This window comes from Melanerpes formicivorus, unplaced genomic scaffold, assembly GCF_026170545.1.
Source record: "Melanerpes formicivorus ecotype bairdi unplaced genomic scaffold, bMelFor1.0.p_v2 SCAF_125, whole genome shotgun sequence".
NCBI classification, from domain to species: domain Eukaryota; kingdom Metazoa; phylum Chordata; class Aves; order Piciformes; family Picidae; genus Melanerpes; species Melanerpes formicivorus.
The window spans coordinates 1031007-1051345 of record NW_027142477.1 but is presented as its reverse complement, the minus strand read 5'-3'; the positions used below and the strand labels follow the sequence as shown (position 1 = coordinate 1051345).

The following is a 20339-nucleotide window of genomic DNA, read 5'->3' as shown; positions in this document are numbered from 1 at the left end:
CCTCACCCCCCCAAGACAGTTTGAGTCTGTGGAGGAAAGGTGCTGCAGGAGATGTTGGGTCTGTAGAGAAACGGTGCTGAGGCTTTGGCTGGAGAAGAGAGGTGGTCCTCTGGGCAGCCTCTTCAGCTCCATGAGTTGCAGCAGGCGGATCTTAGGACACGGAGAGAGGGTTCAGTCTGCTTCTTCCAGGCTCCACGGCCTCTTTTCTCCAGAGCAGCATTGTCCTGGGCTTTTCCTGCTCAGCGCCATGCTCCTTCTCCTGTGTTTTCCTTCACCTCCGTTTTTCTTCTGCATTTTTGTTCTGCCAAGCCAGTAGTGGCTCCAGTCTTTTATACAGTTTTTAGTCCTTAGTTATGTGTCCAAGTATTGTCCCTCAGGAATTCCAGGGCCAGGAAATCATCCTCAGGTAAGTATCCAGGTATCGTTCCCCAGGAAATCTTTCTGTGCATTCGGGTGTGTTTGGGCAGGGGTCTGGATGGAGGGGAGAGGCCTCCACCTCTTCCTTCTCTATCTACATGCCCCCACACTCCATACACATCAGGGAACAGCTGGTGAATCCATTGTCTCCCCATCCTCCCTTCCTGGGGTATCTGATGGCTGGAAATGATCTTGTCCTGATGGCCTGATGCCTGGGTCCTTGGGCCATTGTTGTCAGGCCAGCTGTGGTCCAGTGAGCAATGTTATCTTTGCACCTTCCAAGAGTCGTTCCAGTGGCTCTGCCAAACACATATCAGCTTTTGTCTGGGCATGCAGCAAGTGATTTTATCTTTGTTAAGTCACACAAGGAGAGACAAGCTTTTAGTCTCTCACATGTGTGAATAGCAGAGTTCCCAGCAATTAACTGGCAATAAGACCTTCTTGCTCTCTACAGCTACCTGAAGGGAGGCTGTAGCCAGGTAGGGGTTGGTCTCTTCTCTCTAGCAACCAGCACCAGAAAAAGAGGACACAATCTCAAGCTGTGCCAGGGGAGGTTTAGGCTGGAGGTGAGGAGAAAGTTCTTCAGTGAGAGAGTCGTTAGCCATTTGAATGTGCTGCCCAGAGAGGTGGTGGAGTCCCCATCCCTGGAGGTGTTCAAGAGGGGATTGGATGTAACACTTGGAGCCATGGTTGAATTGTCAGGAGGTGTTGGGTGACAGGTTGGACCTGATGATCTTTGAGGTCTTTTCCAACCTTACTGATTCTCTGATAGACTTGACAGCAGAGAGAGCAGGAAGCCCTGAACCTCCCTCAGCTTCTCATTTAAAAACGTTTCATCTTACTGCTTTCTGTGTTGTTTGATTCCTCCTTCCTAGTTAAAACGCTTAAGCTCTTTTGCATACTGAGCTGTGGAAATTCAGGCTGTGCAGTGCAATCCTTACCAGTGCTGGTGTGTGGGTTGGGTTGGAAAAGACCTTCTTAAAGATCATCCATCCCTGCCATGGGCAGGGACACCTCCCACCAGCACAGCTTGCTCAATGCCTCATCCAGTCTGGCCTGAACACCTTCAGCTATGAGACAGCCACAGCCTGCCTGAGCAGCCTGTGCCAGAGTCTCACCAGCCTCACTCTCAACAATTTCTTCCTCATCTCCAGTCTCAATCTCTCCTCTTCCTGCTCAAAGCCATTGTTCCTCATCTTGGCAATCCCAGCCCTGGTCAGAAGTCCCTCCCCATCTCTCCTGGAGCCCTTCAGGTACTGGAAGGCTGCTCTGAAATCTCCCTGGAGCCTTCTCTACTCCAAGCTGCACAGCCCCAACTCTCTCAGCCTGTCCACACAGCAGAAGTTCTCCAGCCGTCATCCTGGTGGCCTCCTCTGGACCCTCTCCTACAGCTGCATGTCCTTCTTGTATTTGGGGGGTTCAGAGCTGGATAGAGCACTCCAGGTGAGGTCTCTGTAGAGCAGAGCAGAGGGGCAGAATCCTCCCTCTTAACCTCATGGCCATGCTGCTTTTGGTGGAGCTCAGGGTATGGTTGGCCTTCTGGTCACATCGCTGGCTCATGTTAAGCACCTCATCAGCCAGTACCCTCTAAGCCCTTCTCTGCAGGGCTGCTCTCAAGCCACTCTTCTTCCAGCCTGGATTTGTGCCTGGGCTTGCCCCAGCCCAGCTGCAGGACCTTGCTGAATGTCATGAGGTTGGCTTGGACCAACCTCTCCCGCCTGCCCAGGTCCCTCTGGACAGATCCCTTCCCTTCAGAGTGTCAACCACACCAGCTTGGTGTCATCTGCAGAGCTGCTGAGGCTGCCTCCACCCCACTGCCTGTTTCAGCCACAGGGATGTTAAACATCCCTGGTCCAGTCCCCAGCCCTGAGGGACACCACTTGTGCCTGGTCTCCGTTGGGACATTGAGCTGCTGACCACAACTCTGAGTGCATCCATCCAGCCAGTTCCTGGTCCAGCAGTGGGACATCCATCAAATCTGTGTCACACTTGGTGTGAATTTGGATTCTCTCCTCTTCCAGCTCACAACACAGCAGCAGTGACTCTCACCTGACAGAGGCTGTTCTCTCCCAGCAGCAATTCTGCAGCTCAAACCAGAGGCATGGGAGCTGCTTCTTAACACAGCACCCCAGCAGCACTGGAAGGGAGCCTTCACTGGCCAGCAGTCACTGAGGAAGCAAATCCTCCCTGCCCAGCTTCAGGAACAGGAAATAGCTGTGGGTAGCAGGGTCTTTCTCTCCAGAATAATGCAGGAATCTTTGGTCTGGTTTTGAAGTTCAGCATTTTCAAATTAATTAAACCCAAATGCCAACAGCAGAGCTTCAATAGAGAGGTGTCAGCACTGTTATTTCACCTTGAGATGATGTCCTCTGAGTCTTGCTTTGGAAAGAGAACCACCTCCACACATCTTAGGGATGAACCATGCATGTTTCAGTGCCTTCAGTGGAACCCCTATTTTTGGTCTGGAAAATGTCCATCCTCCAAGAAGACCTCCCCTGAGCTTGTTAGGAGTTTGGGGTTGGGAACTCTTTATATTGCTGAGGCCTTCTTGTCTCCATCTTTCTTTTATTAAAATATGAAAATCATAGAACCAGAGAACTGCTGAGGCTGGAAGAGACCTTTGAAGTCATCAGTCCAAGCACTCCCCAAAAGCTCACAGCCCCACCCCTGCTGCTGAGCCACTGCCACTACCCCACAGCCCTCAGCACCACATCCATGCAGCTCTGAAACTCCTCCAGGGATGGGGACTGCAGCACCTCCCTGGGCAGCCTGGGACAGGGCCTGAGAGCCCTTGCTGGGAAGAGATTATTCCTAATCTCCAACCTGAACCTCCCCTGGCACAGCTTGAGGCTGTTTCTCTTGTCCTGGCACTTGTTGCATGTGAGAAGAGCCCAACCCCCACCTGGCTCTAACCTCCTTTGATGGAGCTGTAGAGAGCAATGAAGTCTCCCTCAGCCTCCTCTTCTCCAGACTGAGCCATCCCAGGTCCCACAGTTGCTCCTCACTAGAGTTGTGTTCAAAGCCCTTCAACAGCTTACCTGCTCCTGTCTGGACACTCTCCAGAACCTCAGTGTCCTTTTTGAGTGAGGGGCCCAAACCTGAACCCAGTACTCATGGTGTGGCTTCACCAGTGTCCAGTAGATGGGGACAGCCCTGGTCTTGCTGGCCACACCATTGCTGATCCAGGCCAGGATGCCATTGGCTTCCATGGCCACCTGGGTACACTGGTGCCAAGACAAGGGACAATGGCTTTGTGCTGGGAGAGGGAAGATTGAGACTGGACATGAGGAAGGAATTGAGTGAGGGTGGTGAGACTCTGGCACAGGCTGCCCAGGGAGGCTGTGGCTGCCTCCTGCCTGGAGGTGTTGAAGGCCAGGCTGGATGAGGCCTTGAGCAAGCTGTGCTGGTGGGAGGTGTCCTTGCCCATGGCAGGGGGTTGGAGCTGGATGAGCTTCAAGGTCTCTTCTAAGCCAAACTTTCTGTGAATCTCTGAAATGAACAGGTGGCAAACACAGGTCTCATCTGTGTGACTTGATAACCAACTGGTAGTTACTTTCTGTTCTTTGAAAGGCAGTGTTTGCAGAAGAGCTGAGATGAGAAAAGGAGTTCTGGAAGCCTCTCAGCCTGTCTGATGAGTACAGCTCATGCTAACCAAACACCAGCACTCTGGCTGCAGAAGGCAGCAGCTGCATGTGGTGTGTTTTAAATATCTCCTCCCCTGCACAGCCTGGCTGGATGTGCTGGGGCACTAGAGTACAGCTGCTTTTACCTCTGTCAGTACATCTGTCAGATGGGTTCATGTGTGCCAGTGTGCTTGGCTAGGAAGGTCTCTTGCCCAGGCTTTCAAGAAAGGTAGAGAGGATACAGGAGGCAAATTCCAAAGCAGGTTCCGTGAGAAGCAGGAGGGATTGTGTTTTATTTGTTCAGTCCCCAAGGCTTTCAGCATCCTGAGGGAGGGTGGATACAGGGCTTCTGTTCTGCCAGCCTCTGGCACTTAGGAAATGTCAAGCAGAAAATGCACTCTGCCTGCAGGCAAGGAGTCACCGAGGTGCCCCTGTGGTGTGGTATCCCTGGTGGTGCAGTACCTACAGGGCTTGTTCACAGCAGGGCAGAGAGATGCACCCTGACATCTGAGTCTTGCATGTCAGCAGCAGGGAAAGCACCACAGATGAGGTAGAATGGGGAAAGAGGTGCTTTCATGCACACTGCCTTCCAGCCTCAGCTGCCTCCTTGGCTCCCCCAGCTAACAAGAGGTGGGGAGGAATGAGCCAGAGAAGGGGAAGGAGCTGTGCTCCAGTGGCACAGGTTTGCTCAGAACTACGGAAAAGGAGAGCTGGGTTCTCATTTTCACTGCAACTCAACTGAGGTGCTCAGTCTTTGATGGCTGAAAGGACAGTTTGAGAGGCTCCTGGAACTACAAGAACAGAGTGCAGGAGGCTGTGTATAGATAAGAAACCAAATAAAACTTCAGTCACTGAGACCTGAAGATTATTTCACTACTTTTAGCCATAACCTACCACAGGGCTCTGAGCAAACTGATCTAGTGGAAGCTGTTCCTGCTTGCTGCAGAGGGGGTTGGACTGGATGAGCTTTGGAGGTCCCTTCCAACCCAGACCTTTCTGTGATGCAGTGATTATGGTCTAGTTGTCATGAGGTCTTGGGTGAGAGGTTGGACTTGATGATCATTGAGGTCTTTTCCAACCTTATTGATTCTATGATTCTCATGAGCATCATAGAATCACAGAATCAACCAGGCTGGAAGAGACCAGCCTATCCCCCAGCCCTATCCAATCAGCCAGACCATGGCACTGAGTGCCTCACCCAGTCTCTTCTTGAACACCTCCAGGGATGGGGACTCCACCACCTCCCTGGGCAGCACATCCCAGTGGACAATCTCTCTTGCTGGGAAGAATTTCTTCCTCACATCCAGCCTGAATCTCCCCTGGCACAGGGGGCACTGGACTTCAGGGTTTGCTTACCAGTATTTAGAGTGGGGACTAGCAATGGTAGACCTTAGCTTAGCTTAGTTTTCCACTTTGTGCTTTGGGGATGGAAGGCTAAGAACCAACAACTTTGGTTTAGAAATTATTTTAAAGAGGGACGCTTGGAATGTGGGCATCAAACAGTTCATGCTTTAGACATCTGTGTCGGCAGCTGGGGATCAAAGGCTAAGAAAGGTTTGTTAAAATCTTGAAAATCAGCCTGGAGAAGAGAAGGCTCCAGGGAGACCTCAGAGCAGCCTTCCAGTACCTGAAGGGGCTCCAGGAGAGCTGGGAAGGGACTTGGACAAGGGCTGGGAGTGACCGGATGAGGAACAATGGCTTTGAGCTGGGAGAGGAGAGATTGAGACTGGAGATGAGGAAGAAATTGTTGAGTGAGGCTGGTGAGACTCTGGCACAGGTTGCCCAGGGAGGCTGTGGCTGCCTCCTGCCTGGAGGTGCTGAAGGCCAGGCTGGGTGAGGCCTTGAGCAAGCTGTGCTGGTGGGAGGTGTCCCTGCCCATGGCAGGGGGTTGGAGCTGGATGAGCTTTAAGGTCCCTTCCATCCCAGCCCACTCTGTGAATCTATGAAACCAGGAATAACCTCACAGGAAACAAGCCCTGCACACTGTCTTGTCCATTGAGGCTGCAAGTCCTCTGGAAACCAGGACTGCCCTCAGCTAAGGAGTTAATTCTTGCAACTTCTGTACCAGCTCATTTTCCACCTGGGACTACTTCAGCCTCCAGTGTATTAGTGCTTTGTTGTATTTGGCTCCCTGTTTGGGAAACCTGGTAACTGCTCACCACTGTGAGTATGGGCAGAGAGCAGGAATTGTGTTTATCTGGGGAAACAGAATAAGAAAGGAAGAACTTCTTTCCAGCTTGGAGCAAGCTAAGCTGTACAGGTGGTGTGTGTGCAGGATGAGAGAGGTAGAGGCAGGCAGGCTAAGTAACCCAAACAAAAGATGGCTGAGCCAACAGGGCAGCACTCACCCTGCACGTGGTGTGAAAAGTCCTGCTCCAGTTAATCACTGGAACAGAAGATGGGATCAGATTCTGGTTTGATTTTCTGATGAGGTAAGTAAATAGAATTCATCAGAAGGGGAGCCCAGGGGGGCTGCTCCTCTTCTCACATTTCAGGCAGAGATGAGCCTTAGGGGCCTGGCTGTTAAAGTGTTTCCATCTACTTCATGAACAATTTCTGATGAATGGTATTTGCCCAGCAGGTTTGGTAATCGATGTTTTTTACCACTCTGAAGTGTTTGTTTGCTTCTCTGCTGGTGGAAAAGGGGAGAGCTCAGTGTGGCCCCTCATGAACCAAGGTCTAACAGAATGTGTAAAATTTGAACCCCACTGCTACTCTTCAGCATTTCTTTGTGTATCTGAAGCACAGAGGATGCACTGGAAAGATGCCTAAAGGGCTGCTCTGGGTTATTTTTCATCTCTTCACTAGAGAAAGCTGCACAAAGCACTTTCTGCAGTGCTGTTATTCTTTAGGTGCTGCTGGCAGGAACTGAGTTTATGATTTTGGTGATACCCCAGTATCTGGAGGGGAAGTTCACAGTATTACAGTATCACTAAGGTTGAAAGAGACCTCAAAGATCATCAAGTCCAACCTGTCACCACAGACCTCATGACTAAACCATGGCACCAAGTGCCACATCCAATCCCCTCTTGAACACCTCCAGGGATTCAGCCAGAGTGTTTCAATAGCTGACCTCTCTTAAAGGCACAGCCTAAAACTGTCACAATCCACCCCTTCTGAACAATTTCACTGGCTGTTCGTACTATCCATCCAATAAAACAATAGCTACAATTTGTAAGTAAAGTTCATAGTCCATTTCGGCTATCCTCAGATGTAGATGATTCAGAAGCCCAAGAAAATTAGGAAAAAAGTAAACAGAGAACGCTTTGTCTCCTTGCAGACGAAGCAAAGAAAAGGATCAGGGACTCTCAGTTGACTCAGGGCTCTCAGGGTTCTCAGGGTTTGTGCACTGTAGATTCCTCATGGATTCTTCCTTGGACGTGATGTAGGTTTACAAGACTCTGAAATTAAACTCTCTCAGCTAGAGTTAAATTTCTTTGTGGTATACACTGAATTTCACCATTCTCTTGCATTACCCAATAAGTGTGACCTGGACCTTCAGCTGAAACCAACCCTTGGACAGGTTTAGCCTCTCCTGAGGGTGAAAATACCCAAACAGTTTTACCTAGCAGATTCTTTTCTCTAACAACAGGAACTCTATCGCCTTATACCTTTTGTAGCAGATCTGAATGTGCCGGTCCAGCTCGGTTCACTGAACCTCTACTATTCACCAGCTCGGTTGCTTGTGCTAAATGTTTTTCAAAGATCCACCTCCTATGGCTTTAAGAGTGGCCTTCAACAAACTGTTGTAGCATTCAATCTTCCCTGCAGCTGGTGCATAGTGGGGAATATGGAATATCCACTCAATACCGTGCTCTTTTGCCCAGTTCTTTACAAGGTTGTTCTTGAAATGAGTTCCATTGTCTGACTCAATCCTCTTTGGAGTTCTGTGTCTCCACAGGATTTGTCTCTCCAGACCAAGAATGGTGTTGCGTGCAGTTGCATGTGGAACTGGATAAGTTTCCAACCATCCAGTGTTTGCCTCTACCATAGTAAGCACGTATTGCTTACCAGAACGAGAACGTGGTAGAGTGATGCAGTCAATCTGCCAAGCTTCACCATACTTGTACTTGGACCATCTGTCACCATACCACAAGGGCTTAAGTCGTTTTGCCTGCTTAATAGCAGCACAAATGTCACAGTCATGGATGACTTGTGTGATGGCATCTGTGGAAATGTCTATGGATCTGTCACGAGCCCATTGGTATGTTGCATCTTGGTGCCATGGTTTAGTTGATTAAGTGGTGTTGGATGATAGGTTGGACTCAATGATCTTGAAGGTCTCTTCCAACCTATTCTATTCTATTCTATTCTATTCTATTCTATTCTATTCTATTCTATTCTATTCTATTCTATTCTATTCTATTCTGTTCTGTTCTGTTCTATTCTATTCTATTCTATTCTATTCTATTCTATTCTGTTCTGTTCTGTTCTGTTCTGTTCTGTTCTATTCTATTCTAATCTATTCTATCTCGATGTCCTGACGAATCATGAGCCCAGCGAGCTAAGAATATCTCACCCCGGTGTTTCCAGTCAAGATCAAGATTAGAGTCCATGTCTACTTGAGAAACTCTTGCAGCTAGATCTGCCTGATGGTTGTGTTGCTGTTCCTCAGTAGCTTTGCTCTTAGGAATGTGAGCATCGATGTGTCTCACTTTCACTGGAATTCTCTCGATTCGGTCAGCAATGTCCTGCCATAGGTTGGCTGCCCAAATGGGTTTTCCTTTCCTCTGCCAACCACTCTTCTTCCAGTTCTTTAGCCAACCCCAGAGAGCATTGGCTACCATCCATGAGTCAGTGTAGAGATAAAGCTTTGGCCATCTCTCATGTTCAGCTACGTCAAGAGCTAGCTGGACAGCTTTCACCTCTGCAAACTGACTGGATTCTCCTTCTCCATCCTTTGCCTCTGCACTCTGTGTGTTGTACTCCACAGTGCAGACTTCCACCTTCGCTTGTTTCCAACAAGACGACAGGAACCGTCTGTGAACAAAGCATATTTCTTTTCATCATCAGAAAGGTCATTGTAAGGAGGAGCTTCCTCAGCACGAGTTAGTCTCTCCTCTGGAGGTTTTGTGAAGTCAGTGCCTTCAGGCCAACTTGAGATCACCTCCACCAGACCAGGTCTTTCACGATTTCCCATTCGAGCTCTCTGTGTTATCAGAGCCATCCACTTGGACCAGGTTGAGTCTGTGGCATGATGTGGTGTGGAGCCTTTGCCTTTGAACATCCAATTCAAAACTGGTAATCTGGGAGCTAAGAGAAGTTGTGATTCAGTTCCAATCATTTCAGAAGCTGCTTTTACTCCTTCATAGGCAGCTAGAATCTCTTTTTCTGTTGGAGTATAATTAGCCTCTGAACCTCTGTAACCTCGACTACAGAAACCAAGAGGTCATCCACGTGTCTCACCTGGAGCTTTTTGCCACAAGCACCAGGTTGGACCATTGTCACTTGCAGCCGTACACAAAATGTTCTTAATGTCTGGACCATCTCGGACAGGTCCCAGACCCATTGCTTGGATCACCTCTTGCTTTATCTGGTCAAAGGCTGCTTGTTGTTCAGGTCCCCAGCGGAAACTGTTTCTCTTTCGAGTCACATCATACAGAGGTTTCACAATCTGACTGTATCCAGGAATGTGCAGTCTCCAAAATCCCACTATCCCCAAGAAACGTAGGGTCTCTTGCTTGTTGGTGGGATTTGCCATGGTGGAGACACTGGAATGTGTCAGCATCCATCCTGCCACCGCACTCCCAGAAACTGAATCTCTGTGGTAGGTCCTTTCACCTTGTCTTGTTTGATGGCAAAACCTGCATTCAGAAGAACGTCAATGATTTTGTTACCTTTCTCGAAGACTTCCTCAGCAGTTTTTCCCCAGACGATAATATCATCGATGAACTGGATGTGTTCCGGAGCACCGCCTTTCTCCAGAGCATCGTGGATCACTGCATGACAGATGCTTGAGCTGTGGATCCAGCCCATTGGCAATCTGTTGAAAGTGTACTGGAGTCCTCTCCAGGTGAAAGCAAACTAAGGCCTGCATTCCTCTGCTATGGGAATAGTGAAAATGCATTAGCAATGTCTATGGTAGCATACCATTTGGCCTCTTTGAATTCCAGCTCATACTGTAGTTCCATCATGTCTGGTACTGCTGTACTCATAGGTGGAGTTACTGCAGAGGGACCTCAACAGGCTGGACAGATGGGCAGAGTCCAACGGCATGAGATTTAACACATCTAAGTGCCGGGTTCTGCACATTGGCCACAACAACCCCATGCAGAGCTACAGGCTGGGGTCAGAGTGGCTGGAGAGCAGCCAGGCAGAGAGGGACCTGGGGGTACTGGTTGATGGTAGGCTGAACATGAGCCTGCAGTGTGCCCAGGCAGCCAAGAGGGCCAATGGCATCCTGGCCTGCATCAGGAACAGTGTGGCCAGCAGGAGCAGGGAGGTCATTCTGCCCCTGTACACTGCACTGGTTAGGCCACACCTTGAGTACTGTGTCCAGTTTTGGGCCCCTCAGTTTAGGAAGGATGCTGACTTGCTGGAATGAGTCCAGAGAAGGGCAACGAAATTGGTGAGGGGTTTGGAACACAAGCCCTATGAAGAAAGACTGGGGGAGCCGGGATTGCTTAGCCTGAAGAAGAGGAGACTCAGGGGTGACCTTATTGCTCTCTACAACTACTGAAGGGAGGTTGTAGACAGGCGGATGATGGTCTCTCCTCCCAGGCAGCTAGTACCAGAACAAGAGGACACCGTCTCAAGCTGCGCCAGGGGAGGTTTAGGTTGGATGTTAGGAAGAAGTTCTACACAGAGAGAGTGATTGCCCATTGGAAAGGGCTGCCCGGGGAGATGGTGGAGTCGCCGTCATTGGAGGTGTTCAGGAGGAGACTTGATGGGGTGCTTGGTGCCATGGGTTAGTTGTTTATGTGGGTTGGATTGGTTGAAGGGTTGGACGTGATGATCTTGAAGGTCTCTTCCAACCTGGTCTGGTCTATTCTATTCTATTCTATTCTGGGCTCAGTAGTCCACTGTCAGACACCAGCCTCCATTCTGCTTCCGCACAGGCCACACTGGACTGTTGAAAGGTGAATGAGTTTTGCTGATGACTTTCTGACTCTCCAACTGACAAATCAGATTCTGAATGGGCAACAAAGAGTCACGGTTGGTTCTGTATTGTCTGTGATGCACAGTCTGAGAAGCAACCGGCAATTTAATGTCCTGTATCTTATGTTGTCCCACAACTGCAGATTCATCAGAAAGCTCAGGTCTAACAAGACAGCTTATGTTTTTGTCCATCAATTTCTACAGAAGCTACTCCAAAAGCCCATTTGTAACCTCTAGGGTCTTTGAAACGCCCTTCTCTCAGAAAATCAATTCCCAAAATACAAGGTGCGTCAGGTCCGGTCACAACTGTATGCTTCCTCCATTGTTTACCAGTTAAACTTATATTAACCTCCACCTTAGTTAACTCTTGAGATCCACCAGTGACTCCCAGAATAGTTATAGACTCTGATCCCTGATAATTTGATGGTATTATGGTGCACTGAGGTCTTGTGTCAACCAAGGCCCTGTACTTCCGAAATTGTGAAGTGCCAGGCCACTGGATGTACACATCCCAATAGATTCTGTTATCTCTATTATCTCTCTCCTCCCCCTGGCGGGAGGCAGGGCACCCCTAGTTATGGGGAACATGCCCACATGTGCATTGCGCACAGCGTGCAGTGTTATAACTGGAGCCACTGTTGGAGCTACTAGAGTTGTTCTGGGGATCTGTGGAAGTAACAGCTACCCTTCTGGTATTGCTACCTCGGGTTCTGCCACTTTGCTATCCTCCAGTTGTCTCATTTGATCAGTGAATTGGCCAACCATAGGAGGAGCTCCACCATAATTTCTTGACACAATTCTGCACGCCAGAATATTTGCATCATTAGAAGGAGCAAGCTTGATGAGCTTTTTAGCAAGACCAGTTCCTACAGGAATTTCATCAGGATTCAGAGTTTCATGGCCACTATAGAGTACCTCTCTAACAGCAAATTCTCTCAGACGCTTAATCCCCTCATCTATGGTAGTCCAGGTTTTAGGATTCCATGGAAGATCATCTCGGGAAGGGTATCTCATGAGAGCTGCCATTAAAAGGTGTATCCACAGATTAACCTTACTGAGAGACCTGCCTAGATGTCTATCTATTCCATTATCCTTTGAGAGAGTCCCTAGCTAAGCTGCTGGAGCACCTGTCTCGAAACGTCTACCAAGCCAAGCTGGAACTGGCTCCTTATCTGCTCTGATGTAATCCTTACGCACATGTCATAATTCTTGGCAAGGGGCTGTAGTGTGTTGAATATCATCATCTGACTCCTCCTCTGTCTCATCTTCCTGTCCATGTTGTCCCCATGCTCCTGCTGCCACTCTCTTAAGGATCTCTTTAAGCTCAGAAGCACCTCCATTAGCTGTTGTCCTACCAGGACCTGCAATCTGCCCTGCTGAGTCTCCATCCTGTGATGGTCTCAATAACTCAGCTATATCTTTAAGACAAACCTGCTCTTCCTCCTTAGCAGGCTCTTTTTTTTAGCAGAAGTTCCCTCATCAGCAGCAGTATCTTGCTGCTCTCCCCCATCAGCTCCTGGATCAGCTCTGTGCCTTCCACCTCTTATCTAAAGCTGCTACTTGCTTAATTGGAGCTGTGTTTGAATTTACAGCTGCCTTAACAGAAGCTGAGAGGTTTTGAGACAGAACAGCTGCTGCAGAGGACACTTCCGGTCCTGCTGAAGAAGAAGGAAATGACTTTGCCTCTCTAATGGCTGCTGAGGACGTGGGAGCCGTCATGTTAGGAGCTGCTGCTGGCACTGCTGCAGCCGCTGGCTGATTGCCAGAATCACCACCAGCAGCGTTCAAAGCAGCCTTCCCGATAACCTGTTTAGCTCTATTTTTAACTGATTCCGATTTTCCACTCTCCTCATCACTGGAAATCTCTGGGGTCAAGTTGAAGCATTCCTTCTGCATTTTGGTCTATGCTTGAAAATGAAACAAGTCTTAGATGCCTTCTTCTCCTGGTACAGTGCAATTAACAAGTACATAATTACTGTCACCAGCAGCAGATTCACACACATCAAATAAATCACCTTTGTATCCGAGCCATCACTTAGAATTACTCTTTCACCTTCTGGAATCTTAAACTCCCTTATCTCGATGGGCAGAGTGGTAGCAGTCACATTTCTGTATTTATTAAGCCAAAAGAATCCCAGATACCGGTCCCAGAGAAGCTGAATCTTACACTTAGACCATAAATATAATTTGTACATCAAGTACCTGCCTAAGTGATCACAGATCAGTCCCAGCAAACACTTGTAAATCAATACACTGCGAATTGAGAAGAGTCATTGTTTAAAGATCCACAGCTCTTTCATGGTTGCAACTCTGATCTGAGCAGACAAGAAATCAAATACATTTTTGCCCTGTGTCTGGAAAGCAATTATCCACAAGCCTCGTGTTGGGCACCACTTAATTAATGTGGTAGTGAGAGAAAGTTCAGTTCTCCCCTGCCCCCCCCCCCCATTCCCCCAACCCACAACTAACTCAGTCGGAGAAGCAAAATGGGCAAGAGCTGTACTTTCCCAGCAGGATGAAATATGATGAATCTCTACACAAGTTTACATGGAATATGGTTTGCAAAAATATTGATCTAAGACATAATGTGAAGACTTTGTGTTTAAAAAAAAATTGTTACCTGCATCCCAAATAGACAAACATAAAGATTTGCAGGAATCTGTGAGAATTAGTCCAAGAAGCTTGGCCAGATCTTCCTTGTTTTTGTGTGTGACAATCAATATACCTATACTTGTGTGGGTTTTATTTAGTTTTGGATAGACAGTTTTTTTTAATTGCAATTTTAACAGGAGTAGAAATATCTCAGTTTGCAGTTTGAGGGGTTTGGAACACAGCCCTATGAGGAGAGGCTGAGGGAGCTGGGGTTGCTTAGCCTGGAGAAGAGGAGACTCAGGGGAGACCTTATTGCTCTCGACAACTACCTGAAGGGAGATTGTAGACAGGCAGAGGTTGGTCTCTTCCCCAGGCAGCCAGTACCAAAACAAGAGAACACAGTCTCAAGCTGTGCCAGGGGAGGTTTAGGTTGGATGTTAGGAAGAAGTTCTACACAGAGAGAGTGATTGCCCATTGGAATGGGCTGCCCAGGGAGGTGGTGGAGTCGCCGTCATTGGAGGTGTTCAGGAGGAGACTTGATGGGGTGCTTGGTGCCATGGGTTAGTTGTTTATGTGGGTTGGATTGGTTGAAGGGTTGGACGTGATGATCTTGAAGGTCTCTTCCAACCTGGTCTGGTCTATTCTATTCTATTCTATTCTATTCTATTCTATTCTATTCTATTCTATTCTAATATGCAGTATTTACAGGATGTACACAAATACACAGGAAAGAACCTAACACAGGAAACTTCCCCCTCCCTCGATAGAGGAGGGATCCTCCCAAAACCTCCTTTCCCCCTTCCTCCCTTTTTTCCCAAAAAGAGTTAGAGAGAACAGTAATTATTAGGGGGAAATTCTGTTAGTTCAAAGTGTGTGGTAGGGGAAGAAAAGAATTAGTTTCTTATCTCGTTAGTTGAAGGTCAGCTCCAGCAAGAAAAACAGCAGCTGTCCAAACTCAGACTGCAGCAGGCTGAGACTGACTGCACAGACTAAAACTTTAAAGTTCCATTCCCACTGATCTACCAATGAAATTCGTTTAGAATTATCCTTTGTTTTCCTTTTTACACCAGAACATTCAGCCAGAGTGTTTCAGTAGCTGACCTCTCTTACAGGCACAGCCTAAAACTGTCACAGCTGACAATATCCTGATAATGTCACAAACTGCTCTTGCTTCTGGTCCTCTGGTCACTGGAGTTCATGTCCTTGCAAAACAAAGGAATGCAGAGCTGGGATACACATACTCAAGCTATTCAAGGAGGTATTCAAGGTGAGGCTGGACAGGGCTCTGGGCAGCCTGATCTAGTTGAGGATGTTCCTGATTTCTGCAGGTAGAGTTGGACTGGATGACTTCTGGAGGTCCCTTCCTACCCAACCCATTCTATGTTTTAATATACCTCCTCTATCCTGATATGTGCAAACATGAATGTTTATCTTGTTCCACTTGAAGGTAGGTGTGAGAGAATGGGAGACAAGCTCTGAAAGCAGGAACAAGGGGGAAACTCCCTGAATTTCCTGACTGTTTTCTATAGCTGATATTCTGTGGAATGTGATCTTGCTGGAAAGCAAAATAATTTTTCAGAGGGCTTCCTGTTTGCCCCAGGGATGTCATCTCTGACAGAGACAATTTCACATCATCCAAGTAAATAAAGAGTGAGTGCTGTTCTGTGAAATGAAAACATCTCAGCCTACCCTGAAGTTCTCTGGTTAAATTATTCTGGGGGCATCCAGGCACCCCTGAGAGCCTGCAGCTCATCATTGCCATGGGCAGGCTCCAGCCCCTGACCTCTCAGCAATGTTAATAAATTCCTGACTACCAAGCAGCTTGTAAAAGAATTCTAATTTCTTGTAGTTGTCAACAAAATTTAAAAGCCCATCTTGAGCTGCTGAGGACTGTGGGGTGTACCTCCAGGCTCACCCTAGACCCACAGAACCTATGGGCAGCTGTAGTTTGAAATAGCATGAAAGAGACAGAGCCAAGGGTGGGAAGTGAAGCTGGGTTAGCTAAGCAGACTTGGAGCTGAGTCGTGTCCTCTCCATGCTGGAACATAGCTAAACAAGACTGGGCAGGGAGGAAAGTGGCAGTGCAATGCTGGGGTGAGGGAAGAGAGAACAAGACACATAGCAACAGAAGTTTCTTCAAGACACAGAATATTCTCCCTGTCCCCCATGGATGCCTGGGCAATGAGGTTGCCAAGCTTCTGCAGTCCTGGGAGTTGCAGAGCTCCAAAGTACCATTTGCAGTAAAGTAACCTTGAGAGTTAGGCTGGGGAGATTCTGGCACAGGCTGCCCAGGGAGACTGTGGCAGTCCCCTCCCTGGAGGTGTTCCAGTCCAGGCTGGATGAGGCCTTGAGCAACCTGGGCTGGTGGGAGGTGTCCCTGCCCATGGCAGGGTTTGGCAGCGGATGATTTTTAAGGTCCCTTCCAACACAAAGCATTCTGTGAATCTCTGAACATCACAACCTATCTACAATCTAAACCAGGTCTCCTCTGTTACAACAAATGCTCCACATGATCTTTATTTCTGCCTGCAAGCCTGCATGGAAATGGCCACCTCTGAGCTGTGCTTTCTTTCACTTTCTTTTTCATGTTGACAGGTTGAGCCACTGATCCAGAAAGGCCATGAGAATCTGGTGCACCACATCCTGCTCTACCAGTGCAGCAGCAGTTTGAATGACAGTGTGTTGGACTATGGGCACGAGTGCTACCACCCCAACATGCCAGACGCCTTCCTCACCTGTGAGACAGTCATTTTTGCCTGGGCTATTGGAGGAGAGGTAGGACTGCTGGCTGGCATGGCTCGGCAAGGGGCATGCAGGAGGGGCTGCTTCATAATGAAGCTTCTTCCTAGCAAGTAATTAGTGATGACTTCACCTCTCTCCTTTTAAGGATACACAATCAACTTCTTGTTGTCTTTTGAAGTATGAAATACAAGGATGGTCCTCAATGGCAAGCTAAAAGTAATGAAAATAGTGTAAACAGAGTTGATAACTTAGGGGAAGAAAGGTGGCTTAGGAGCATGGAAGTCTGTGCTGCATCAGCTTGTCCATCTGAGATGGGAGTTCACTGCCTCCAGCAGTAATCAGTGTCTGCTACAGAAAGCAGAGCAGTGTCTGCAGGTGATTGCACACAGGACATGGAGGAAAGACTTTGCAAATGCAGTCAGACATAGATTGAAACCATTTGTGCATCAGCAGGACCTGCTTACAGGGTTGCCTCATTCACACCGATTACTCTGAAGTTTTCTGCCCGTCCTGTGCCAGTGCAGAGCCAGCACAAGAACCCTTTAGCTGATGGCAGTGGGGCATGTCTACAGAAAACAGTCCCTGATGACATTTTGGACTCCAGGCTGTGTTTTCAGCTCATTTCATATGTTCATTAGGCTGCAGTTAATCCCTTCACAAGGCATCATCACTGACTGGAGAATTAATTCTACCCCTTCTTTATCCCCTTGGCTCCCTGTGTGCCAGCACAAGCCATGGTGTGGGCACAGGGAGGAACTGGGGTGATGATGGTTTCTGGAGCTCTTTTTGCCAGCCTGCAGTCCAGAAACATCTTTGAGTGCCTCAGCGTGAGGAAGCCAAAGCAGCCACATGGACATATCAAAGGAAGCTTCATCCCCTGTGAGCATTATCCCTGGTAGATGCTTGGTGCATTTTCGCCATCGGCTATGCTCTGACCTAGTATTTGTACTTCCAACTGCCTTAACCTAAGTGAAAGGAAAAGCTCATATAAATAAGTTAGCATTTGGCAAGCACTGTGAAGGCTCTTGCAGGGATGATCCCATGGTGAAAGATCTGTAGAGAGGCATTTGACACATCTGGGTTACGTTCAGGCTTGCTGCAGCACTCACTTCCCTTTGCCCTTCTGTAGAATAGGAGAATAATATTTATTGCTATATACTGTGATGAATTCTTTAACGTCCTCTGAGTATCAGCAGGCACACTTCAGAAAGCAGTGTCTCAAGGAGCACATTCAAATGCTTGCTAAATACTGCAAAATGATCAGATTCATTCCTCTGACAGTGACTTTGGTAGCTGGATTAACTCAGAAGACACTGGTCTTTGTGTCTGGGACAGGAATGAGCTCTGAACTAGACCTCCTGAGCACCCCCACTCTGAATCACACCACAAGTGGGGTGAGAGCCTGCACAGCCCCCTCTGAGACATGGTGAGACTGAATGTGCAGAGGTGAGCCCAGCACAGCCCAGCAATAAACAGAGCAGTGCAGGGGCTCTGAGCAGAGCTTGCTCCAGGGGACATTGTCTGGGGGCAGCAGGTCCTGCCCAAGCTGTTGCCCTGCACATTCGTTGCTTGTTTCTTTCTTCTGCACCCCATGGCTTGCTAATGAAAGTGCAGCCATGAAGATCACCTTTAGTGTTATAACCAATTGAGTTAGAATGCAGAGGTCTGTGCAGGAAGACAATGTCATCCCATCCATCCTCAGCACTCCCTGGGAATGGCTCTTGTTTAGAAACTGGGAATGTTTACAGCATGGATTGACCTTTCCATAGAATAGAATAAGGGCTTTGTTGTCAGCCTCTCTGCTGCAGGGTGCAATATTTATACAGTTAAGAGAGAATTTGCCTTTTCAGCTCAAGCTGTAAATGCAAGATAAATAACCAGGGAATCACAGGATAGTGCAGGTTGTCTCCAGTCAAACCTCCTGCTCAAAGCAGGGTCAGTGGTGAGGTCAGACTAGTTTGGTCAGGGCTTTATCCTCTAGCAAGCATGATATCTTCTATTTGATAGTGACAGAGTTATGCAGGCATTGAGTTTATAATAAAACTGGTATGCCAAGGTGCCACCTGCAGAGGGTTTTAAAGGGAGTTACCTCTGTAAGTGTTGGCACTGAAGGTATTGCATCCTTGGGAAAAAGAAATAAATGTGTGTTTATAACAAGAAATTAGCTCTTAACTCTGCATGTGTGTGCTGATCCCCAGGGCTTCACCTACCCTCCCCATGCTGGCTTATCCCTTGGCACAGCAGCTGACCCTCAGTTTGTTCTGATGGAGGTGCACTATGACAACCCATCCTACACAGAAGGTTGGTACTCTCACGGTCTCCAAACCATGCCAGGCTGGAAAATGCCCCAGGCGGAAGTGACAGCTCATGGTAGCATTGCACAGCAAAGAGAGCAACCCCAAAGCTGAGGCCTGCTTTTGCTTGCTCAGTTTTCCCAGTTCCCAGTGTTTCTGTTGCTGCTCTCAAAAGACTGAGCTGAAGTCAGCAGGAGATTCAGATTTGACTGCAGCAGGGCAGGTTTAAACTGGACATGAGGAGAATATTTTTCACAGCACAATATTTTTCAGACACTGGCATAGGTGTCCCAGGGAGGTGGTGGAGTCACCATCCATGGAGGGGTTTCAAGGTGGTTTGGATGTGGTGCTGGAGATATGGTTTAGGGGTGAGCTTTGTAGAGCAGAATCAATGGTTGGACTTGAGGATCCCAGGAGTCTCTTCCAAACTGAATGATTCTGTGATCCTCTGATACACAAAGAGCTGTGGTGAGCACAACTCCTTTTGTCACTGCATTTGTCTTGTTCTCTCTCCTTTTGCTGGAAACACCTATCAGCCTGAGCCAGCAGCACAGCACCCAGACTGAGCCGAGACAGGGAGCAAACCTTCACTGTGGGTAGGATTTTCTTAAGACATCTAACCTGAACACTGGGCAGTTCCTCAAGGAGAACTATGGACTCGGGTTTCTAGAGCTAGTCCAAGGAGGTCTGTAGACCTGGCCAGGTGTGGACTCTGGTTTTCTGCATTTGGAGGGTAAAAGCAGTTTGTCTTAAAAGACAAAGTTTTAATTGGTAGTGCTGGGGTTGTTTCAATCTTCTATCTAAAATCTGTTGCTGTTTAGAAGAAGCCAAAGGAACAAATCAGGGAGCCACAGACAATCCATGGGGAGCCTTGTGGCTGAGTTTTGTTCTGAAAGAGGAGTTTGTTGAGCTGCTGTACAGAGCTGAGCAAACTGCGGTGCAGCACAATGCAGTGGCCTTCCCCTGCTGCTCCCTGGGGGTTATGGTGTTCTGTGTTACTGTTGTTCCCCCTCTTCATCTTGTATTAGATGGAACTATCTTATAGAACCATAAAGGTTGGAAAAGACCTCTAAGACCATCAAGTCCAACCTTCTATCCAGCACCCCCATGACCAACAGACCATGTCCCAAAGCACCAAGCAGCCAAAGCACATCCACTCATTTTTCAAACCCCTCCAGGGATGATGACTCCACCATCCCCAGGGCAGCTGGTGCCTGTGCCCCACTACTCTTCCAGGAAATAATTTTTTTCCTAAGCCTATCCAACCTAAGCCTCCCCGGCACAGCTTGAGGGCGTTTCCTCTTGTTCTGTCATTAGTCACTTGGGAGAAGAGTCCAGCACTGGCCTCATTCCAACCTCCTTTCAGGTATCTGTAGAGAGCAAAGAGGTCTCCCCTCAGCCCCTTCTGAAGGCTAAACAGGTCCAGCTCCCTCAGCCTCTCCTGGTATAGCCTGCTCTCTCCAAAGTGTTTTATTTAATGACAGACTCTCTCCCTTCAGCAGTCACACTGGCATGGGACACCAGGCCACCTTGCTTCTCACCCTTCAGCCCCTGCCTTCCCCCACCTTGGCTC

The 20339-nt window shown here is 48.2% G+C and overlaps 1 protein-coding gene across 3 annotated transcripts in view; it reads left to right on the top strand.

Annotated features, from left to right (window-relative positions):
* The window catches only part of MOXD1 (monooxygenase DBH like 1), a 101267-nt gene that overhangs the window by 54419 nt on the left and 26509 nt on the right, over window positions 1–20339 (top strand). For all 3 annotated transcript variants that reach the window (XM_068167898.1, XM_068167897.1, XM_068167896.1), the window contains exons 5-6: window positions 16326–16505; window positions 18671–18773. In XM_068167898.1, the coding sequence (XP_068023999.1) occupies window positions 16326–16505; window positions 18671–18773 (283 nt within the window). The remainder of the gene's footprint in view (window positions 1–16325; window positions 16506–18670; window positions 18774–20339) is intronic.